General features: G+C 34.3%; 1 protein-coding gene across 1 annotated transcript; it reads right to left on the bottom strand.

Moving 5' to 3' along the window:
• Positions 1-11348: 11348 nt before the first annotated feature.
• On the bottom strand, positions 11349-15323 carry LOC104594608 (transcription factor MYB1-like). Its single transcript, XM_010254981.2, has 3 exons — positions 15076-15323; positions 14799-14928; positions 11349-12009 (listed from the first exon to the last, which is right to left on the bottom strand). The coding sequence occupies exons 1-3, from the start codon at positions 15191-15193 to the stop codon at positions 11517-11519; spliced, it is 741 nt and encodes a 246-aa protein (XP_010253283.1). The 5' UTR covers positions 15194-15323; the 3' UTR covers positions 11349-11516.
• Between the last annotated feature and the right edge of the window lie 10739 nt (positions 15324-26062).

Here is a 26062-nt window from a genome sequence, read left to right as displayed (position 1 = left end):
TGACTAATAATATTAAAAGTATCAAAAATTATTTTTCTATCATGTTGAGAATGTATTCAATTGCAACATCTTTTGATGCTTTATTTAGAGGCTATTGTAGGTGCATAGTCCTCGGTTAGTCCCTCATAACATAAAAAACACTAGATCGATGCCACATGGACGCTTATGATCAGTCTGCAGTTCATCTTTCCTCTGCGATAAGCTTATAGTACATCGCAAGTCTACGATAAACCCGCGGTTCACCACACGCTTGCGATGAACCTATGCTTAGTGCAAGCCTAATACAGATTCGATTTGAACCTACGATGAGTTTTTACATGCATTTGGCCCCACAATGAACCCTGGATCACTATGGAATCCTAGTTAGTTAAAAATCAGATTCGAATATTAGCTACGCGTGTAGTTTTGAAGTGACAAACGTGACAAGGTGCCACGTAGGTCTAATAAGACGTTGCCCGCCAAGCAATGACGTTACTAGCGCCATGTCAATTAAGTAAGGTGCAAAATGTAGTAGCACACGTGGGTTATGAGGATCTTCGGGTGAAAGGAAAGTCAATCCTCGAAGAGATCCTCATAGGAACATGTGATGAAACCATAGCAATGCTCCTTAATGACCAATAACGAATCCAATATTCCCTTTCCTAGTAGAAAACAAAAAACTTTTAGCTCATTCCCTTCAGGATCTCGGGATCTTCCCCATAAATAGAGATCCTTCTTATTATGAAATTCATTCATTTAGCTATTGATTAACTCTATTATCTGATTCTCTGCTCAGTCGTCTCTCCACTCTCCTTGCCTTGACCCTCTAATTGATTCCTCGCCTTTGGTCTTCCTCTGTCCTTCAAGGAGACCATCTCCTTAACCTGACCACCACCTTGCCTACAACTACCATTGGGTACAATATTCAAGAGAGTTCAAAGCTCAAAATCCTAGAGATCGTGTGAGTTAAAAGGAGAGACCGAGTGAAACGACACTCAAGTAAGGGAGAGGGGGCTTAAAAAATCCTAGGGAAACCCAAACATGCCACTCAACAACTAGTAGGACCCCTTGTCAATGCATGGGAATGAAAAAATAAATCAAATATCAATTAATGAAATTTAGTATTCTTTTATTATTTTTAATCATATATTATTGTTTATTTAATAATAAATTACTACTACTTTTTATTAATTTACTAGTCAGGACCCGTGTGATGCACGAACTTTTGTTAAACAAAAGTGAAACAATAAAAACACATAAGAGTAAATTAATAAAAAAAATTATTGTGCTATGCCCAAAAAAGAAAAAAAAAAATTCTGACCCCTATGAGGGTTAGTAGAGATGTGGATTCAAGTTTCGCTAACGGCTCAGATTTTGAAGAATTGTGTTGTTAACTTATTGTGTAGTGCCCAAAAAAAGAAAAATTATGACCCTTATGGGGTCCAAACTTATGACTCAATTCCAAAAGTACTACTTTTAATAATTATTTTATAATAAGAAAATAAAAATAATTAATTTAATAGTCTAATCTCTAATAAATAACAATAGTTTAATTGCCAATAATTATTGAAATTTTATAGTAAAAATATATAATTATTGAAAATAAAATTATAATAAAAATAAAATCAATAACTAATAAAAACTAAACAAACCCAATAATTACAGAAATACAATAAATACTGAAAATATATTAAATTAATTAATAAATAGTATAATCTCCAATAATAGGTTAATATTCAATAAATACTAATGAATAAATTATAATGAAAATACACAATTGCTAAAAATAAATTTAACAAATTAAGTTTCAAAAGTAAAATAACAATAGTTTAATCTCCAAAAATTATTGAAATTATATTTATCACAAAAATATAATCAATAATTACTGAGAATACAATAAATATTAATTTTAGTACATATAAAAATATATAATAGAGATAGGTAAAGATTTTAAAAATATTATTTTTTGAAAATTATTTTCTAGAATTATTAATTGATATAAGTGAAATAATTGTTTATTATTAGTACAATAATAAATGTAATTATTATTCTATTTTCAATTATATATTAAAGGATATTTTTTGAAAGTTATTACATATTTTTTTTATTGGGAAACTTCAATAGTTCTAAGTTATTTAATCTACTCATTTTCACTATTTAATCTATTTTTTTGTTATTTCAATAATATTTGAAATATAATTTAGTTATTATATTTTTTGATCAATATTTAAAATATTTAAAAATTAGTAGGTGTTTGGCATCGGTGTTGGGAACATAGAAAACGGTGCTAGGTATGTCTGAGTTGTAAGCTTAGAAAACGGTGCTTATTTTTTGTTTGGAAATGGTGCTACCACATAGGTTGTTTTCTGGGGAAACAACACTAGTTTTGTTTGGTACCAATGCTGTAGAACCGTTTTCAGCATTGGTCATATTATTCAACGTCCAAGATGATGCCACATTGATGTCACATCATCGCACCACTGGCAGCAATGGGCTGTTTTCTGAGAAAACATTGAATTTGACATTTTTTAAGACTACACTTTCCCGATTTCCAAGGCATGGTCTAAAGCAACATTTTTTTTTCTAGAAAAAATGGCACCAAATAAGAGGTCGTTTTGTGAAGGGCACCACTTTTTCTAATGTGGCACATCGATGCAAAACACCACCTTAATTACTTAAAATATTATTAGGTTAATTAAATATTTTGTTATTTAAATTTTAAAACTATTAATTATTTATTAAATTATATAATCTATAAAATTATAATTTATACTGTTATTACATAATTTTATTATTAATTTTGTAAAATATAAAATTATTATTATTAACTGGAATATTATGAAGTCTATAATAATTATTTTTCTATTTTTCATAAAATTTTTAAATTTTTTACTTAATTTCATTATTTTAAATATTTAAAACTTATTTATGTTCATTATTTAAAATATTTAGTTATTTCAATATTTAAAGTCATGTTCATTACCTAACTATTTTTCGTTATTTAAGTTTTATTTATTTTAAAGTTATTGCATAATAGTAATATTTTGTTATATAATTATTTAGATATAATATTGGATATTAAATTTCCAAAATAATTTACCTAAACAATTATATATTGTTAAATATTGTAAGTTCATAGTAATTATAGGGATGATTTTCTATAATTAATAATTGTTATGAAAAAAATATTTTATTGATTTTCAGTTATTTAGTAATTTAGAATAACTTAAATTACTGTAAGTTAATAATTACTGATAATTATTGATTGTTATTTGACTGACAATTCATTGTTAATTTTTTATAATTATTTATTGTAAACAGTGAAAATTAAGAGTAATTTTTGTGATAATTTACTGTTATTTGTAAATAGTTTATTTTAATCAGTAGTTAACCATTAATTAATTAGTAATCTGTAATTGAATTTCAGTTTATTTGTGGTTAATTATTAATTAAATAATTAATTACTAAATAATTACCAAAATTATCGAGTTGAACCGGTTCATATACAATAAAAATGTCTAAAAGTTAAATAATTGTAGTCGGGTTTCAGTGGGGTTAGAGTCGAATATGGGTTGGATCAGACCCATTTGTATCGTCTTCCTAACCCGTTTAGAGCTACAGTGTTCTCTCTAAGCAGCGTAACATAGTAGCCATTCTCTCTCACTTTAGTGCACTAATAGGTCAGCGCTGAACACGTAGAACACCACATGGCTGTCCGTAGGTCTTTCAAGTGCTGGTTTCTAACAGTAAATGGACCAAAGTTGTGGAGGGTTCAGGATCCTCTTGTTTCTTGGCTAAGGATCGGAATCAGAGTTTGAGGGTTCTTGTTGCAGAGCCAAAGATATTGTTTCTTCCGGGAGGAAACACACGACTCACAGTGGTTGAAATCAGTGCTCTCGAGCTGGAGCATGGGCGTGGGATGAGTGATCGATGGGTAGAAACCATCACCATGATCGTTTCCCTTGCTGCATATATATCTGCGCCCAGAATATGAGCATTCATCATATTTGAGAGATGTTTATGGGGCAAAATTTAAGAAAAAGGGAAATGAGCATTCATCATCAACTGAGGTATGCCCAGAATTAATATTTCCGTTGGATCCATGAAGACCCATGGTATGGAAAGATACTGGAATCTCAAGGGAGATGGAGGAAGGAGCAAGAAGGTCTGCGTTTTTTTAGGCTAACGATGGTCGTGAACGGGAGAGCTTACGTGGAGAAATATAGAGATATAGTAGAAGGAAGAGATGTTTTTACATTGTGGGGAATCCTGCAACTTATGAGGACGTACTCAAGAAGGCTTCCTGACTTGGATCTGATGTTCAACGTCGGTGATAAGCCTGCAGTTATCAAGGCCAAAGGTATATATGTTGCCTTCTTTCTTCTCTGCTCTGTTCGTGCTTGGTACCGGTAGGTGCGACAGGTTGAGAGGAATCCTTTACGTATAGTCTACGTAAAGGAGAAGGAATCCTTTACGTATAGTCTACGTAACATGGTTGAGAGGCTTGTTGATGTGGCAAAATGGGAGGCGTGAGTTGCGGGTGTCCAGATTTCCTATCCACATCAATTCTATCCACCCCTATGTTGAAATCTGAAAATGTTATTTTTCATGTCACTTTGTGTTTGAATTTGAGTCTGATTAGCAGATCTAAAACCCTAATTCATATCTAAATTGGTAAGAGTGGGATCACGGGATTAATGCGGTCAGATGTGTTTCAGATATGGGCTAAAGACAAAAATATCTTCATACAATCGTTGAAGCTTGACATCTTGATTCTTAAATCTTGTGCCCATTAAAATCTCTCCAGAAAAAAAAATAAATAAATAAAACATGCCTGTCACCTTTCCTTCTTTAATTTCTAATATTTCATCAAACCATAAATGAACCTCTATTACACACCACAGAAATACTGCAAACAACAAAAACATGCTTGTCACTTGTCAGATGTTTCTTGTCCAATTTGTCTTTCATGGGTATAACCCCTCTATTTTGGACCTGCCGAGCAGTAGTCACCTGGCAAACAAACACTCCAGCCCAACTATGCAAAGTATTAATTCCTAAACAAGGAAGGATAAAGCTACAGTTTGTGTGTATTTGAAAGAAAATTATGAAATCATGGTTACCCCAAAACCACCTTGGCACATAAAAGAATACTTATTGATGTCTTCATATCTTTATACTTATTTTGTTTATTTTTGCAAATTGATAAATGCGCCATAGTATGCACCTAAGATTATCTTGTACAATAAAACAAAGGAACCATTGTCAGAATCCAGTCTATATCTTGGTTAATTCTAGCAATTTATCACATCTTGCAATTTAATGGCTTCTATCTTGTGTCATATTTTGGTTGGCTGCCACTTCTTCTTGGCTTATTTCATCAGATAGTACATCAAAGCAGTTTTTTTTTTTTTTTTTTGATAAATAGATATCATAACAGTTGTTTTAAACTTTAATGACCCAACAATGCAAAGTAAGAAGGGAAAAGTAGCAAAAGAAAAAAAGTTAATGTTGGTCCTGTATCTCAGTTGGTTAGAGCATTGGTTTATGAGCAAAGGTGGCGAGTTGGAGCCTCGCTGGGACCATTACTACAACTCAGCTATGCCTTTTCAGCCATGACGTTGCATGTAGTCCACCTATTCACCAATCAACCAGAAAACAAAAAAGATATTATCTTCAAATTGAAAATATGAATTGAAGGATAGGTTTGTCTGTTGAAGCATGCCTATTTTGAGGTATTAAAATTGTCAAAACTCTAAACAACTGAACAAGTGTTTTGCAGCTTTCTTGCATGTTTGATGGTCTCCGGTTAGCTGTTGAGGTCTTGCTTTGCACATGTATTAATAACAATGAGTTGTTAAGGTTGACCAGTTTCAATGATTTTTAGATAAAATGTCATCAAGAGCTAGTGTAGTGTGGGTATAAATTAATGGAAAAATTTATAGGATAGATTTTTGCCATCATTCTACCCCCTCCAAAAATCTCTTATCAAAACATTAATTTTGTGACATATTTTGAAGAAAAAGATGACATGCCATGAAATAAGCTAAGGAAGAAATAATAGATTTCTTGCTAAATCCATATTCATCAACCCTTGTCGCCACGAGCATTCAAAATTCAAGTTTTAACAACAACATATCTAGTGTCTTTAAGAATTTATAAATTATTGGCTCCTTAAACTCTGTTTTGATTTTTGATGGTTCTTAAGTCTTAACTCAAATTTCTGGAGCCCTGTGTGGAATTGGTATTTTCTGGTTTGATTTCTTGAAGATACACATTTTATGTTTATTCTACTCTGATGCAAGTGTTGGGATTCTACAGCACTGTACTGGATTCTACGTAGCTAGCTCTGGAGGATTATTCTTTGATGTCTTTCTGTAAGGCTGTTGAACACTCTTTTCATCTTTCAACCTCAGTTTTCAACCATACAAATTTAATTTTGAATGAAGATGTTCACTGGAAACGGACCTGTTTTGGGTCCATTTTAATGTTTTGTTTCACCAGACCAAGATCTTAGGGAAGGAAAGGGAGTGATAGTAGATGAGTGCCATAGAACTAGAGTTCTTAATTATTAAATATTTTGTAACTTTTAATTTTTTTATCATTTTTATTTGTATTAATTATTAAATATTTTATTTTTAATTAATTATTAATTATTTTAGTACTCTTTGAGATATTATTTTACTAATTATTAAATAATTTAGTACTTCTTAAGAAATTATTTGCAAATAATTAAATGTTTTCACACCCATTAACATTTAATGTGACGTGGAACAATTTTTTATCAATTGGTCCTGTATTGTCCCTGACACGGTGTCAGTGACACGTTGTAATGTTGTATTATCTAGTACAGTAGTACCCCGAAGAATCTAAATTAATAAACTCTGGTAGGCTCTATTCCTGTCTCACCTCAATTGCGCATTTAATGTGATGCAGAATAATTTTTTATGTGGGTTCATTTCATTGGTTGGCATAAGAAAACCCTCGTACATGAAACAAATAGAATTTCATCCTATTTTTTGTGAAGTTAGAGACGTTCATCATTGTTAAAAAAAAAGTAAAAAATGTTTTATATAAAAGATAAAACACTCTTTTGTTTTTACTTTTTATGATAATATGCACATGGGAATTTTAGATAGTGATAATAATATATCCAAATTTTTTTATAAAATTCATATATTTTTTGTTTTTTATTATTAATCAAATGCAGATTGCAAAATTCGAGTCTGATTATGTAAGAACTTTATATTAGGCTGAAAAGTTTTGGGTATCATTGATAGCCCACATACTTGCCGGACTCTTCTTTTTGTAATGCTTTATCTTCTTATCTAGTACTGTATTTTTATTGTTCATTTATCAAAAAAATGTAATATTTAAAGAAAGGAAATTGAATGAGGTGAAAATTGTAGTTTAAACTACATTTTAAACCTCACAATTAAATAGGAATTAAATTTCAAAAATGAGTATTTTAGTCAAAAGAAAGTTCCACAATTTTAGTTATAGATGTGCACATTTTTTTTATTGATATGATAAATATATGATATTGTACATGTGCCTAAATGTTTTTTTTTTTTGCAAAATTTATGTATTTTTTTCATTTTTATGTTTTTTATATTTTATTTTTTCAGCATGGAACACATAAAATAATTAATTATGACATTTAATTATTATTATTATTATTATTTAACTATTAATCTCCGCTAAACAGGAAAATAATTTCATTTTTGGTTAGTTTTAGATTATGTGTTTTATTTTCATCATCAATAAAAATAATTCATGTTTATTACACTTATTTATTTTAATTTGATTAAAAGATATCATAAATGTGTCTATTTTTCCACATTTTTGTAATTTTTTATATTTGTTTATATTTAAAAATTCTATTATCTAACTATGACTTCATGGGTTGACCAATTTGATTTGGATGGTTGAATTGCTTAGTTTGGGTAAAGAATGGTTTTATTTTTAAGCAAGTTTTAAATTATATGGGTTTATATTGTTAAAAGTATTGGACATAGGTCTAATTAAAAGCATTTATTAGTAAAAAAATAAGTTAAATGTAGAATTTAATAAGAGAGAATGTGAATTAATACCTTAAATTTAAGAGCTAATGACATGGGATTAAAAGAGGTGAAAAGCATTAATTGAAATCACATTTTCAACATTCATAATTAGAGATGGATTAAATAACAAATGTGGGCATTTTAGTTAAGTTCCACACCCTCATTTATACTTTTTATAATAGTATAGATATATACCACGGATGGTCTCTTTTCTTTTCATCAGTATTAAGGGTGCAAGTTGGGTAGATTGGGCTAGGATTTATCTCAATCTATGCCCAACCCTAAAATTTGAGCCTAAATCCCAAGCCTAGCTTGAACCCGAAGTTAAGCCCAATTTATCCAACCCAAGCTAGTTCACACTAAAAATTGATGTACTTAGGTTGGACCTGGGCTCAATTGGTGAATCAATATGTGTGTGTGTGTGTGTGTGTGTGATTTATTAAAAAAGATTATTCATATGTGTTAATGGTAGGCCCAAGGGTGTGTGTTGAAGGCTCAGGGGTTAGAGAGAGGGAGTGTAGTTTACGTAGATGTTTAATAGGAGATATTGAGGGAGTTTATCCTAGTTGCTTCCAGTTATAAAGTTGGTTAGTTAACGATAGGTTTAGGGGATCTGAAAGAATTGGGGAAGGTGCGTTGACAAGGGCTTCAAGAGGGATTGCCTTCTAGATGGATCAAGGGGAGACTACATTGAATTTACATCCAAAAATGAGACATTAATTCTTCCACTTGCATGCATGTGATATATAATTACTAAGCAGTACTTTGATGTCGATCAAGGTAGAGTTCCCCACATGCTCATCAAGTTAATCTGATAGGGGATCTGAGAGCAACAAACCTAGATTCAAGGTCAGGGAAAATGGCAAAGTACAATGTTATATATGCAAGAAATTTGGTCACATGAAGAGAGATTGTCCTGCATGAAAAAGGGGCGAGGATAAATCTAGAAGCATGGCAATTGCAACATATGATAATGGAGACATTCTTAAGTCTTCGAAGGTATGTGCAAATTTTCTCCAAATGCTATAGGAAGGAATATTTTGATATGTTCCAAGAGAGGAAGAGAGATGTTGTCTCCTTGAGTGATGGATCTACGTGTAACATCACGGGTGTTGGGACAATGAAAATCAAAATGTTTGATGGAGAGGTTCGTACTTTGGGTGGTGTGGCATATGTCCCAAAATGTATAGGAATTTAATATCATTGAGCCAGTTGGATTCTAAGGGTTACAAGGTTTTTGTTGCAAGTGCGTGGAGTCATGAAAATCATACGCGACGGTATGATCCTGATGAAGGGAGAAAATGCAAGGGTTTGTATCATCTAATTGGGAGTATAGTGGTTCCTATGACCTCGATGAGATGTTGGAAACGAAGTGCGCAAGGTAGTGCGACCACATGAATAGTCTCTTTCATAGATAGGACAAAGACAAGTGCTACAAGTTTTCAAGGTATAGATGATGGTGAGAGAAATATTCCTACTGGGAGAGAGAAAGGATCAAGGTCCCTCTCTGAAGTGAACTAGAACCATTAGCTCAGGTGCAGTTATACAGGTACATTGGTCGTTTTGTTTGAACCAGCTGGAGTTAAGACCAAGTGGTTCAAGTTGTGGGTAGTTGGTGCTGTTTTACAAGGCCAATGGACGTTTGTGGTACTTGCTAACAGGTGGAAGTACAAAAAATAGATTCTCAAAGTGGTCGAAAAATAAGCAAAGATAGAGATTGTTGTGGTTGTGTCTTACTTTTCAACCGTTGGACTATTTTTAATTTAATGGTTGGTGTGGTCCCTTTTTATATTAAAGAGGGTCTTACATATAAAAGGTTTCTTTTGTATATAGGGTAGAGAGTGACATTGAGAAGAAAAAAAGAGAAATGATGCTCTTGGTGTAAGAGTAGGGTTTCTCTCTTGTTTTTGTTCTTTAGGTTGAAAAAGGAATGGAAGAACGGGTGTACAATGATTAAGGGTTGGTTTGAGATTCAAACTACAAGGTACCTGTACTGTTTCTCATTTTCTTTCATAGTGAAATACAGTTTTCGTCTCTCCCATGGACGCAGACAATAAGGGTAAAGCACGTAAATTCTTTATATTCTTAGTGATGCTTATTTTCATTTGTCTTTGCTTGGATTTCATTATTTTTATTGTAATTGGATTTCTCTTGGTTGTTATTATTTATCTTCTCTTCAGAGTAAACTTTATACCAACCTTACAAGTACATTAATTCCACCATGTATCAGAAATATCTCCGATACATATATGTTATTATTCATGAGAAATATTCCCAATACATGGGTTGATGTGCTTGTAAGTGAATTCACATCTGCGCTCCACAAAACATGCTCCATAATTCATCCCAACCATCAACAGTGTAATCCTAATGCACGCTGAGATGTGAACTCGCTGTAAGGTCGGTCAGTGTGAGACGTGCTGTGTAAGGAACAGATCTAGCTGAAAACAATGTTCTGCCACTTCTTTGTTTTAATTTTTTTTTTTTTAATTGCAACGAATCATCCATTCGAACCGATGGTCTAACCATTAACCTCCAAATCGGTTTTCAAAACATTGGTTTACAAAATCAATCCACTATATATACTTTAAATATAAAAATTAAAAACTACGTGCTAATCTCTATGTATTATATGATTATATCAAGAATTTTCAACCTCCCACATTGTTCACAATGAACTCTATTACCAAAGGCACTCAGCTCCCTGACAAGGGTAAAGTAAAATATAAATTGTCAGGAGACTGAGGAGTGAGAAAGGTATTTCACCCTCTAATCTAAAACTTAAGAGGGCGAATATGTTGTCAGTTTTATAGCTTTAAACGTTGAGCTCGACACGGTGCACCACATGATCTAGCGATGAAGGCCACCCTATCTCTATCTATGCAAGTACTAGAAGACCAATTCATATGGATTATGGAGAGAGACAATGTATTGATAATTGTAAATTTGCATGTATCTTTATTAGGGCTATCAGTGGTGAGGGCCAAACTCGAAGGGTTTGAGTCTTGATATTAATAGAATAACTACTACTTGTGGGTGTGCGAATTGTGAGTTGAGTTGAGATTTTAACAGGGTCATGATTGATTTTAGCTGTTTGGACCCAATTAAGACCTGAACTTCATATAAGATTTGTCAAATCACGTATCTAGGTTTTAGGTTTAGTTACTATAGTTGAGAGCCTAGGGGGTCTCATGAGGTTTGGGAACAAGTAAACCCAATAACTTGGCATGTTTAATTTTTGAATAAGCCCTAACAGAAAATTTTCATTTAATAAATGCTCAAAATTAATATAGCTTGGCAAGTTAAAATGAGCAAGAATAGTCCAAGAAAAGTGAAAAAGGACAAATAAGGCATGAAAACCAAATTATAAATTGAAGTGTCCTTGTTTTTGCTATAATAGAAGATCCCAAATATTTCCATTGTCTAATGACAAGTTATCCCAATCATTACAGCCTATTTCCAGGGAAGTGTGCTTCATGACCAGCATTTTTGGGTCCATTCTTCAGCCCAGAGGCTTTTAAGTAGTAGCTCAACATCTTGTTCAGAACTACCACCACTAATGGAGCATGAGATCCCATTGTCCCCTACTATTTCATTTTCACACCCAGCTAAGATACTCTTCCACCATGGTAAAGCCTCATCTGTAGGAGGTGGAAGATCTAGACTAAGAAACACTTCATTATTATTATTATTATTATTATTACTAGGCATTTCTTCTCCTGTTTGAGGATGACTAACAGCACCTACACTTGTAGAATCAGCCATCCTTCTCAGGAAGCATGGAGAATTTTTGCAGAAATTCAGAGGCCGAGGCCTGAAAACTTTGGTCTTCTGAGTTACAATTTTGTCATCCGTCGTCTCTTTTTCTTTTCGAGGGGAGACCTTGTTTTTGCGCATCCGCGTATTGCAGTAGTTCTTGATATCATTTGCTGTCCTCCCGGGAAGTCTACCCGCAATTAATGACCACCTGAGAAACAATAATAGAAAAAGATAATTTGGTTTCAAAGCTTTGCTTTTGCCTTTTGGAATCAATGAAATGAAAACGTAATTTCGGTTCCATTCCTATCCTTTTTGTTTTGCCTTTCAAAAATCCGGTTTCCCCTAACTAGCAGTATATGAATCATGGGCTATGATGAGCTGTACGTGTGACCAATTATCAACGCCCACGCATGCTTAGCCGTAAATTAAATACCAAGTGACAAGTTGAGTTGAGTGGTTCTGAGTCATACACTTTACAGCTGGCATCCATTGAGTGTTATTATTGACTTTCTCCAATTAAAATTAATTGGCCTGTTTTGGTAGACTGCTGCAAATGACATCTCATGATGAATGTGGACAAAAAAAGATAAATATCAAAAACACAGCCAAAATGAATTTTTCAATCTCTCACTTTGCATGACCTTCAAAATATCAAAAACACAGAGTGTGTAATGGAAAAGCGAATTTTAGGAGATGTGTTGGAGTATGCCTTGAACCCATACGGATCGGAATAAAAAATCAAAATAAGCATAATACACTACTATAGATATTTTAATAAATCATATAAATATATCAATAACACTATATATATATATATAAAGCTTAAATAAAACCTACACCATAGAAACATATCATAATCGACATACGGGAGCATATATTTTATATGCATATAAATTAATTAAAATTTTAAAATTTAAAACACTCATAAATGATAAATCTAAGAAATAAATACTTATTAACATGTTTACATTCAAACTCAACTATTAATCTAATTGTCTAATTCTAAGTGTTTTAAATTTCAAAATTAAAATAATAACTTGTTCTTGTACTCTTAAAAACAATTTATATATATATATATATATATATATATATATGTGTGTGTACTTATAAAAAGCTAAAGGCAACCAATCTAATTATCTAACTTCCCAATATAGAAACCATTTATAAGAAAAAAATGGTAATTATTTAGTACTCAAATAGTTATTTTTTATTTATTTTTAGTTCAAAAAATTAAATTTTTATATAAACTTTTAGTGGGTTTATGGAAATGATAGATTATCCATAGATCCACATTATAATTATTATGTATCATCACATAAATTTCTACTTTTTATATAATTTTGTTTATTTTTTTAATTTTCACTAAAAATCTTATATCTAATTAAGAATCCAATTATCTTCACCACCATCAAAGATATACTCAAACAATTTATAAGTGAATATGCTATTGATAATTTTTTTATAATAATTATTACGTAACTGTTTCCTTCAAAATTTTAGAAAAAAAATAAATACTAAACAAGAAATTTTAATAAATTTATGGACATGATAGATCATTTGTAGATCTACTATATGATCATTTCTTATGATGAGATCACACCAAAATAAAAAAAAATAAAAAATAAATCTATTTTATTAGTTAATTTATTTTTCCCAATTTTCAATTCAAAACCCATAAATCTATTTATAGCCAAGGCTCAATGTTTTAGTAATGGGTATTGCATTGCATTGGAGAGCTCATATACGGATACACTTTGAAAACACACGGATACAAGCAAAACATATGAAGACACCTGGATATGGTAGAGAAATCCATACAAATCACATAAGTACATTAATAACAGTAAATATAAAGATGAATTAAAAATAAGGTATAAACACATGAGAAATACACATTTTAATAGGGTATATAAAGAGAAATATTACAATCAACAATAACAGGACTCTAGAACATGTACATACCATACAATAACACTAATAAAAAGTTCAACATTTAAGCATTTATTTTATTTTTATTAAACATTATAATTTTCAACTTTTGTTATTCTTCGGAGAAAATTATTTATTTAGAATTTTTATATAAATAATAACTATATTTCTTCAAATAATAAATATATTCACTTTAAACATACTACACTACAAAATAAAAAATATAAATATCTAAAAAATTAAATAAGAGAATATACCTTTTGTTTTGAAAAAATACGACGATATCTTTTTCTCCTCCTCCTCTTCTTTTCCCACTTTTCCTTCCTTTTACCTTTTTGTTGCAAGTGGGCATGATTCCCAATTGACATAAGTGTTGGGATGGTCATATGCGCCCATAGCAAGTCCAAAAGGGGTGAAAAGACTTTAGGTTATATTTGGTTTGAAGGAAAAGGTAAAAAAATCTATACAAAGTTTGTAAAGTCTTTCCCTTCTTTTCCCTTCAAACCAAACACAACATTAATGTTTTTGTCTTTTTGTTCTATAGATATAGAGATTTGGGGTGTTTAGTTTAGAAAGGATTTGGAGAATTTAGGTGTGAAAGGATTCTAAAGAGGGTTAGACTTCTTGTTTCCTCTTTCCTTTTATTTTCGCTTTTGCACTATTAATTTATCTTGGCTTTCAGTAATAGCAAATATGCAACCGAAACGCTACGATACGCCACCAATACAGGCTCAATTAAAACGACGAAAAGGAATGAGATCTCTCAGCTCCTCTAACTTTGTTTCCAGTACCGGCACAAGTTGGTCATCAGAAGTCAGAACAAAATAGTTGTGGAATTTTGAACCTTGCCCATAACACAGCTATCAAGTTCAACTAATCCACTCTCCATATTATTAGTTAGGGAAGCAATTCATTTTCAAGAAATCTGAACTCACTCACCTCCCCTACAATACTTTGATAATGGACCCATTTCAGGAAATAATTAATGCAAGGGAATAATATCACAATTAGTTTGATTTCTTTGTGGCATTCAAGCTGCAGGGCTGAACTAAACGGCTTTGAATTTACCTGTTGCCTAAGAGCTTATGAAGTCTGGTAATGAGATCAACTTCATCTGCCGTGAACTGTCCTCTCTTGATATCTGGTTTGAGGTAGTTCAACCATCTCAGCCTACAGCTCTTCCGGCATCTCTTCAGACCTGGAAACCCAAGAAGAATTGAGAAAGAAATTTCAACAAATATTTATTTGCAACTATTTTAATTAAGAGAATCTCTCTCTCTCTCTCTCTCTGCATCAGCAATATAATTTAGCAAAAAGAAAACAAAGAAAATACGGCACACCGCACCTGCTCTAACAGGAACCCGATGCCATTTTCCCTCCCCATACTTTTCAATGCACTCCCTCAAAAGAATATCTTCTTCTTCAGTCCAGGAACCTTTTCTTAAACCCGGATTACTCAACATATCTTCAAGAGCATGCGTGCATGAAGAGAGACAATGGAGTTAGCTAAGTTGCAGTGCAGTGCCACCAAAAGCAGTTATTTATAAGTTGTTTTTGAGTAGCTTTAAGGTTCACTGCTACGTGCATGTCTGTTTCACCACAAGCGAGAAATTCGGAGTGTTGGGTTTCTGGGGTTTTAATTTCTATTTCTAAACAGAAGTTTCCAGTTTTATCAACTACCAGTCTAACCCAACTCCACGTTCCTCATCAGTTCGAGCAAGCTGATCAGACTGAACTTAATTAATTATATACTTCTTGTTAACCAGAAAACAAAATAGACTTGTTTCTTAGGCTCACTTTGAAAGGATTATAAATGCAAATAAGTAGAATGCAAAACCTTATATTTTGCATTATCTTATATGTATTTGCACATTACATATTTGCATTTACTCCTTCCAAACCGAGCTAAAAAACATGTCTATGGACTTTTTAACTGGACCAACTCCCCACTACCAATGAAAAACGAGAGAAAATTGGCTTGAATCGATAGTTGCATGACCCAATGAAAGGGAAAGGCTTGGTTAATTTTGAAGCTCCATGTGAATGACTGACCGACACCCATGCTAACGTGTCCTTCACACAGATCAGTGCTGTTTAATTTTTGGGAGAAGTACCGATCAGCCCAGCTCAGAATGTACTAGCCACAAAGTACATGGGGAATGCATCCTGACCGTGAATTGATGTCAAATTCACGGGCAGGATGTGGTTTATAGGGAGGGAGAGGGCTACTCCAAGGGGGTGGCTGGAAGTCAGAATTCTGCATTGTATGTATTCGTACTTTTTCCTTAATTTTTTCGGACAAGTACGATGCAGAATTCTGATAGCCCTCTCCCCCTATAAATCACATCCTACCGTGAATTTGACATCAATTCAATGCATTCCCCCTCTAATTTGAGGCTATAAAATTCTGATATGTGCTGGATGGTCATTCTTCCTAATTTTTTCTCCTAATAAAACGTCAACACCCCAGCCCATCATTACTGTTTGACAGGAGATAGTGATGTTTTGTTTTGTTTAGGGAGAACGGCCCATGCCCTAGTGTCAAAATTTGTATATTAAAGGTATACGTGGGGCAGGTGCCACTCAAAATAAGGTAAGTATGAATGCATAGGGTGTGGTTTTTTGACTTTGAATATTTATATTTGTGCATTGAGAATCAGATTTCTACATTGGGTGTATCCTTACTTCTCCCTTTTGTTATGGGTTCTACTACGTATGGAAAAGTAATAAAGGTCCATTTGGCAGAATACTTTGTAATCGAAATTAGAATGATCTATTTCCCTCACATGTTTGGTTCAGACTGAAATTGGAATCAGAATTGGCTGGAATGGATTCTCATTACTAGAAGAAGAGAAGGGAATAGCCAATCCATTAATTAAATGGGGGAATGCCATTCCAGGAGGAATGAAGATAGGATTCCAATTCCGCCTAACCAAACAATTGGAATCCTCCATTAATTCCGATTCTGATTCCAGACTAATTAGAAATTTGGCAAAAACCAAGCCAAGCTCAGTTATGAATAGGTCTAGCTCATAAAGTGATAGGAATAAGACTTGGCAAAAAGTTGACACGACTTGTAAATCTGACCCAACCTAATCTGAAAAAATAGGGTTAGGTTCTCATACTTAGCAACTTGAATTTGAGAATGGCCCAACCCGATCCAACTTGGAAAAAACTGGGTTGGGTCATGGGTCAATCTGCTGACCTGATTGCCAGGTCTAATTAGGATTATTTATATATTGTTAGAAGTTTCCACACTTTATTCTTTACTCTTTATTGTTTACTCTTTGAATTGTTAAATGTTCTTTTATTGTGTTTGAAATTAAATCATTTATTAATCCGTTGATCAACTCTAATCTGAACATTTAGAATTAGGGTCTAACATTTGTGGATTCGACCCTAAGTGTCTTGACCCAAGCCAGATTTGAATGTATTTATTGAATAACTGATGAAGAAAATGCTCAATTTGCTATAAGTTGTGAGAAAAATGCGCCACATGAACAGAGGATGGAGAGGAAGAGATGATATCTTTATGAAGAATCACTTTTGCTCTTTCTGAAAAGTAGATCAATGTTTAAAGTATGTCACTGAAAGTTATAATGGAATTTAAGATTTTCTCAAAGATGGAAGGCATTCGCCTTTTTATCCATTGCAGAGGTGTAGCATTCCTTCATTCAAATTTTCTCCTTCATCCCACTGATTAAGGTGAGAGATTTTGCAATTATTGGTGCATCAGCATCAATTGGAATGAATGGCCAGACGCCCTCGATAAGAATAAACTTAGTATCTTATGGCCGAAGGAACAACCTACACGGATGGGCAAGAGCCTCTTCACTGTATATCAATGTTTTATGTATGTGATTTGTTTTTGCACATATTTATCTTTTGTGCAACATGACACAAAGTATTATGGTTGAACAAACCTTAAGTCATGTACTCATGTCAGTAGAGAATCTGCTTCCTATGTTCAACACCCGTTCTGGCTAATGCTTTTTTCATCTTAGGAATTATCTATTATTTTATTATTTGTATCAAAATAATTAAAAATAACAAAACAACAAAAAAAGGAAAACATGTCCCAGTTCCTTTCTCTCCAACAGAAAAGGAAAACCTCTTATGTTTCTCTTTCTCATTCGCTGTATTTGCAATTATGTCTTGTTTGTTAGAATTGTAATATTTTTTGTCTTTCTCAATAAACAAAAACCACTAGACAAATATATCATAGGCATTAAAATTCTTATATGCTAATTATATCATAAAATAAATAATTTATGCAAAAACTAGTAATTTAGTTAAAAGTTTTTTATTTTTGGTGAATGCTCTAATTTTAGAGAATTAATATATAATAAAGCATTACATGTTATAATTTTAGAGAATATTTCTTATGCCTAGATTAAATTCTCTAATTTTCTATTCTTCCTCAAGGTAGAGGTGTAAATCGGTCCAAGTTTGGACCGGCTTGGCACGACATGACACAATAGCATGTGGATCGTGCTAGGCCCGGCTAGATGGTCCATGTCGTGCTAGGCTTGGGGTTTAAGGTCTGCAGGTCGGGCCAACACAGCATGATCGGGCAAGTCGTTCCTTCCACAGCCCACGTGCCAGCACGACCCATATATATTATTTATATATTTATATATATTATATAAATTACAATTATATAATAATCTATTGATAAAATAAACAATTATTTTCAATTTTATTATACTAATTTATTTAATTATATATATAAGCAATTGTATACATCAATTGCTTTGGCCCGGTGGGCCATGCTGGGCCAACCCCCCAAGTTATCCTAGGGGAGGGTGGCACGACCCAAAATGGACCGTGGGTTGTGCCGTGCCGGCCTGACACAACCCGTTTTACACCTCTATCTCAATGTATCTGACATAAAGATAAAACCAATTTTTACTTTATATCATACTTATTAAATCATGTACTTGAATTTATAATTTTCAAACAAAATGTTCAAGAAAAAACATTCCCATAGTAGCCTAGACTGAATTCTCTAATTTGCCATTCGTCCTCAACGTGAAGATGTAAATCGGGTCAAGTTTGGATTGGCACGGCACAACACGATGGCATGTGGGTTGTGCCAGCCAGTTGGGGTTTTAGGTCTGCGGGCTAGGCCGACACGGCATGACCGAGTGGACCGTGCCTTCCACAACCCGTGTGCCGGCACCGCCCAGCCTGCCGCCCAACTCAACACGACCCATATATATTATTTATATATATTTATATATTATATAAATTATTATTATATAATAATCTATTAATAAAATAAACAATTATTTTCAATTTTACTATACTAATTTATTTAATTATTGTATATATAAACAATTGTATACATCAAAATTCATATAAAACTAAAATTTTAAGTTTTTTTTTTAATTTTTAAATTGAAAACCATAAGTGGGAGATAAATTGAAACTATAAAGCATATATAGCGATGATAGACTATAGTCACCTGAGTTTGGATGAATGGATTTCTTGAGATGAAATCGTAGGTGAGGGCTTCAAGAACTGCGGCCCCAACCAACCGGTTGCAGCGGCTGAAGGTATAGAGGTGGGAGAACCCTAAAGGGCAGAAAGTTGGAGAGAAAGGCGTTGGGACATGTTTTCTTTTTTATTGTTTTCTTATTTTTAATTATTTTGATACAATTAATAAAATAATAGGTAATTCTTAAACAACACAAAAACATTAAGATGGAAGGAGCATTAGTTAGGACAGGTGTTGCACAGGTTTTAAGTGCTCACTCATAGTGGTTACCTAACGTGCCTAGTACATCCAGACCGCAAAGTTTGACAAGATAGTTGAGTCAGCCTAGCCCGGCATAGCTCGCCATGGCCTGGCACAGCTCGCCACGATCTTGAGTCAGCCTAGCCCGGCTCACCGATGGTTTACGGGCCTTGTCACGGCCCGGTACGATTGTATGGGCCGATGAACCATGCCAAGCTTAGGGTTTTAGGTCAACGGGCTGGGCCAACACAATCCGTAACTGGCATGTATATATATATATATATATATTATACTATTTTATTTAATTATTGTATATATCAAAATTCATATAAAATTAAAATTTTCAGTTTTTTAAAATAAATAATTGTCCCAGTACACGGCCCGACCTGACCCATCCTAGCCCGACACAGGCCTATGTGGACTTGGGCCGTGGGCCATGCCAGGCCAACCCCCAAAAATATTCCAGGGGAGAAAGGCACGGCCTGAGATGACCCGCAAACTAACCCACATTTTGTGCGAGCCAAACATGGATCATGCCATACCAACCCAGCACGGCCTGTTTTACACCTCTATCCACCGGGGAGAATAGGTCCTATATTATATTCAGCTGTTCTCATGAATGTTGGTTCATCCAAAGTTCTTGATTTTATATAATAAAAAATAGGGCAAGTGCTCTAGCCCATCGTTCCCAAACCGTTGCCTATTGGAAGCTCAAATATTTAAGAGACCAAAGATAGAGTAATTAAGATATACATGGATATGATAGAATGGCCCAGTAGTACTTGGTCACAGTTGATTATCGGTGAGAGCTGCATGTGTACCCTTCCAAGACTACCTTACACGACTAACCCTTCTAACCAGATCTAACATTTTATTAAAAAAAATGATATAATAAGAAATCTAAATAAATCATAAAAATACATTAATATCGTAAATTTTATGAGTAAAATTATTCAAAAAAATATCGAAAGGGTCATTTGTAAAAACATTCCTTATAGTTCTATGGATTTATTAAAACTTATCCTATAATTTGCAATGGATTTACTCATTTATATAATCAACCTTTTATTAGATGACAGTGGAAAATGATAGTTTTGACATTAATGTTCATTTAAATAAATTTAATCAAAAGAAAATAATTAAAAATGAAAATATTATTTTTGTTCCTGATAAGACACAAGCAACCACTATATTTTGTTAATTTTGTCTTTTCTACAAAGAAGTGTTAGGAGTACTTTTGAAATAAACAATCATGGGCCAATGTCCTTGAAAATTTTTTCATTTATTTTAGATGGTCATGTTATTATTTTTAGATGAAAAAATAAACACTTTTTAGTAAAAGGTCAATTAAGTAAATAGATTACAAACTATAACGGTATTTTAGTAAAATAAAAATTGTAGGTTAGATTTAAGTAAATCTAATGCACCATATGGGATGTTCTAATAAATAACCCGTACTTAAACACATAAGAAACACACACTATAACCCTAGCTTTAAAAGGTGGTTGAGGCTAAGCGTGAGGCTTATACATCAATACAAGGTGGACCAAAAATGCAAGATGTTTGCACCTAAATTTTGATGAGACATATGCCTCACCACCTCACGCCTCAAAGTGGTGAGGTCTACACTTCATTTTATGTAACATTTGATTTAATAAAAAAAGATAACGCTGCTCTCCCAAGAACTCTACCTTTAGGCACGCTCTTCTAAAGTAAAAGTTTGAACAGGGGATTCGTGTCCATCAACCTGGGTGAATGCAGACAAGAACCCTTCTTGGGTCATAAGGTTTGGAGCTTCATAGCTATGCACCTTCGTTCCAATAACAAGACTTTGTACTTTTTAGATAAAGTGGATTTTCAGTCGAACTGAACACACCAAGATTTCTCTCCTGTAACAATTTCCAAGATGAACTCGTTGGCAATGAACGCTACAATTTCGAAGAGGACCTCTGGCGTTTGTTGTTAATAGATCGAGGTTCACGGTCTAAATCAGTAAGGGTTTAGAAGGGGTAATTTTGACATTTAAAAAAAAAGCATTCCCTCTTGTATGGAGTGTTAGGGGTATTTGTGTCATTCCACTTGTCTGTTAATGTCGGTTAACGATTCGGGACCAAATATCTTATGACTCCCTCAAATGTATAAATTTTATATATAATAATACTACGTGCTACTCTATGTTTCAAATATATAGATTTTATACATGTGGCAATAGTATCAAGTTTTATATAGATTTTCAATTCAAGGTCTCTTTGGCTTCCTGGAATATATGCCTGAAATCGGAGTTAGAATCCAATTGGTCAGAATGGGGTTCTGATTCCCATTCTTAGGAAAATATATTCCATTATATGGGGGAATGACCATTCCAAGCTCCACTTGAGAATGAAATTCTCACTCAAGAAGTAAAGAACGTGAAATCCAGCTTACACAGATCTGAAACCGAGCCTACAAGTAACAGTGGCTCCAAGCATCGCCATTGAAAACGACGTAGAAGGCATCGTGGCCAGAATTTATCAAAGTAATCTCACTTGGAAAGGGAAGGGATCGTCCCACCTCCCATCGGGCGATTGAAGCGATCTATTGCGGTGAATTCCCAGATCGTTCCATGGCAATAGTCGTCAGTCCCTCATCGGTGGTTGTTGTCGGTGCCGATGGTTGCTGTCGACTGTTGCCTGAAGTGAGAGCTTGAGAGGTGGCACCTGGAAGAGCCGCAGAGAGGAAAGGGGAGAAAGAGAAAGAGAGATATAGAGATGGCATTGGTGCTTGTTCGCCGACGAGGTAGTGATCGGCGTTGCCGCTTGGTGCTGGTGGTTGGTGCAGGCCGCATGGCGGAGATGACAGGCAAGAAGAAAGAAATTCACTCAAACACTCACAGAGAATAGAGAGACAGAGACACTGGGGAAAGCAAGGGGAACTACAGCATCAACTGCCAAACTGGCCACTTGGGATTGGGGTCTGGCCATCTAGGGAATACGAAGATTAAGAGAGACTGAGAGAGAGAGAAACAGAGAACTGAGAGAAAGTATTAGGTTTAGGTTTCAAAGAGACAAACAGAAAAAGGTTGAAAGGTTTCGATTTTCGAAGAGACTGAGAGACTGCCGAACTTTTTTTTTTATTTTCAAAAATAAAAATATAATATATAATATTATATAAATATATATTATTGTACATATATCGATTTAATTTTTCGATTTAATTTTTCGGTTTTTTTTTCTCACCCCTAGCCATATCGATTCTAATTTCAATCCTAACCACAAACCAAACAGACCCTCACTTTGTTGATAAAATACAATATGAAAGTCATTTCTGGTTAAGATCCAATATCCGGTTACAAGACAAATTAGACTCGAATTCGATATAAATCCAATGGATAAGATCCAATTTAAATCTGTATATGATTTGATTCAATCCATTTACAGCCCTATCTTCTTATTCACCATGGATTTATGTATCGCATAATTGATCAAATGGCAAACTGTGTATTGGTACAACAGATCTGAACCCATGAACGGTGGGCCATCATACTCCATACGAGAACCCAGCTACTAGCTGACAAGTTGATAAGCCTCATTAACAGATGGACCTGAGTCCATGTATATATAATTGATAAGCGTCCTTTACCATGAATTTAACAATGTTCACCGTTCAGCCCAGATTTCGTCTTCCCAAAATTGGTTTTCACACTGTTCTCAGTTCTCACAACAATCCCTTTCTGTTAATAAAAAGATCATTGTAATATTTTTTAATCCTCATTATTATCTTTTCAATAACTATTCCTCTCTCTCCCCGATCTCTCTTCTTCCCCTTACCCTTAACAACATTGGGATTGAACCTATTGAACTCATTTTCACGAATTTAGTGCAACTGTACTGAACGAGTGAGAGGTGATATAAATCTAGCGCCGAATCGCGTCTAGCCCGCTCGCTCTTGGACCCAAGCAGGTGCAGAAGCGGCGGCAACGGCGCTGTTTCGTTTCTGTAATTCCGTTCCCTCTACAGGTCTTATTCTACCGGCACAGAAGGACCCCACATTTCTCTCGTTCCCCCACCCCTACCCCCACCCCACACTGTTTTTCTCTCAAGTCGTTAACAGCAGCAGAAAACAATTAACTACTTCAAAAGACGTGAGAGAGCTCGCTCTACTGAACACCAACCCATCGAGAGCGGGGCAGCAACTGGTTCGGCGGAAGTACAGAGGGGGACAACAACTGGTTCGGCGGCGACAAAGGTCGCAACAACTGTGGGAAGGAGTTGAAATAGAAAAAGATAATGAATCCGCCGCCATGGAAATCGGTGATGGATTTGTAGGCGGAGGCGGCGGTGGAAGTGGAGGACATCTTCAAAAGAGGGACGCCGCTGCAATTCATGTTGAACGTTGAGGAAGTCGAGAGCTCACTTCTCACATGCTCTGGCCTCGGAGCTGAGAACTGCATATCTCTCTGTCACAGTCTTGTTTTTTCCTTTCTTCTTGTTTGGGAACCCTTCTTTTTCAAATTTTCTATGATCCTGACATTTTTGGTACACTCGTACCAGCTTTCTTCGGATGGCGGATTGTTCTATTGAGGTTCTTCTTCCTGTCTCTGTAGAATAAATGGTAAGAACTATATGTGAGCAACAGTCACTGCCACTTGCTGAAATGAGCGCAAGGAGAGAGCTGGCTTTGCTTGGAGAAGAGGCGTCTCTGGAGCTTCTTTGGCGAATTTCCGGTCAAAGAATCCGATCCTTGATAGGATTTATCATTTATATGGCGAGAAGTGTGTGTTCAACCGTGTAGTCGGGAAAGCGTGTGCTTCTCCGGGCCACGTACTTCTGAAAGTTCAGCTTCTGTTTCTATGCGAGGTAACTTCATATGTGCATAATCCTCTGTTTTTGGTTCCTCGTGAATATTGTCGTCGTCATCGTTTTTCCTAGTAAAGTTGTAATTGCAACTTATAAATTATCTCCCTTTCAAATGCCATTTTGGGAACCGTCTGAATCGAACGGTTCAATCCACGATGTCATAAATAAATTAAAAAATAAAAAATATATTTTCAATTTTGGGAACCACCCGACCTTCACTCTTTCGAACCAAAAGGTATAAAGTTAAAAAAAAAGCAAAACTTTTGGGTTCACAATTGAGTGTCAGCCTGTCAAGCTTGGAATTGGCGATTCCCAAGGAAAACTTTGGAACCACCAATTTCGAGCCTAACATTCAATTGGTAACCACCAATTCGAGAACCCAAAAGTTTATATTTTTTTTGGATTCTATACCTTCAAGCTAATCACCGTCACTACAAGTAAGGTTGCAAAATCGTCTGCCACGACTGCAAGTCAATCGCCAGACCTGCTACTGCCGCAACCCATTACTATTACGGTTGGTTCTGCTGCAAAATCAACGCTGGTCGCCTTAGATGAAGCTCGCCGTCGGATGTCATAGGTTGTGGCCGCCGCAGGTGATCGGTTGAGTGTGGCGGCTGAGATGAGGAAAGGGTTAGAACGAAAATGGTGCCGTTCTAACCCTAAACGTAAGAGATGGGATTGGGGATATGGGGGTCATCTTGTTTTTTATTTATTTTTTTTATTTTATTTAAATCGTGAAAATAAAATGATAACTCGCGAACCGTTGCCCGGGTCGAACGATTTAGCGGTTTCCTGACAGAAAACCGATTGTGGTTGCTAGATGTTTGCAAATGCGTCTAGATGAATAAAGTGGGGAATAGGATTTTTGTTGCCGAGACAACTGTGATTCAGTGCAATGATAATGGTGATCTATGCTGAGGTTGCGTTCGGAAACGATGCAAATAGAGTGTAAATTCCGGTTCAGGGTAAATTTGCACTCTGATTCACTTTTGTCTATGTTTGGCAACATTATATATATGCATTGACAAATGACAGACCAGTGTATATCTATATTGATAATAAGATATAAAAGTACATCAATAAAAAAGAAGTAAATTTGCATTCAAGTCAGCTTTTGATAAAAAAAAAAGCATATGCTTTATTGAAATTCATGTTTGCATCCATTACAACTAAAAGTCTGTTTGGTAAAAAGATAAATTTATCGGTACAAAACTAATCCAACTTTACAATTTATATATATGAACCGTTTTACACTTTACATATTTACACTCACACTTATTTGCATCATTTCCAAGCATAACCTGAATAGTGCAATTGGAAATCGTATCTTTTAATAGAAAATTGCATACAATTGAATTATTGGCAAGTTTATTTTATTTAAATGTGTGAGTGTATAGTGGGGCTCACAAATATTATATGCATAGACGAATGTTTATGTGAGGCCCATAAGTGTTAAATATATATTTCAATGCATAAGTAGGTCTCACACATGACATTTCACAGGTGTTCCATTTAGATGCTTTAACACTTTTATGTTGTGTTATTTGCACTTACCAAATGATCTTTCCCTCTTTTTAACTTTTGAAAAGATCCAAGAAAAAAATTGAAATCAAACAATCTTTAGTCTTTGATGATCTACCGGTGAAAGCTCATTATATCTTTTGAGGTCTTGAGCTTTTGAAAAATCTTCCTAAAAAAACTTGTCCAATGATTTCTTAATCTCTGTGGCATTCATTAATTTACCACATATTTAGATT

Source organism: Nelumbo nucifera, chromosome 3 (genome assembly GCF_055504915.1).
Source record: "Nelumbo nucifera cultivar China Antique chromosome 3, China Antique-T2T, whole genome shotgun sequence".
NCBI classification, from domain to species: domain Eukaryota; kingdom Viridiplantae; phylum Streptophyta; class Magnoliopsida; order Proteales; family Nelumbonaceae; genus Nelumbo; species Nelumbo nucifera.
The sequence above is the reverse complement of the archived record's forward strand: the minus strand, read 5'-3'. Positions and strand labels throughout refer to the sequence as shown.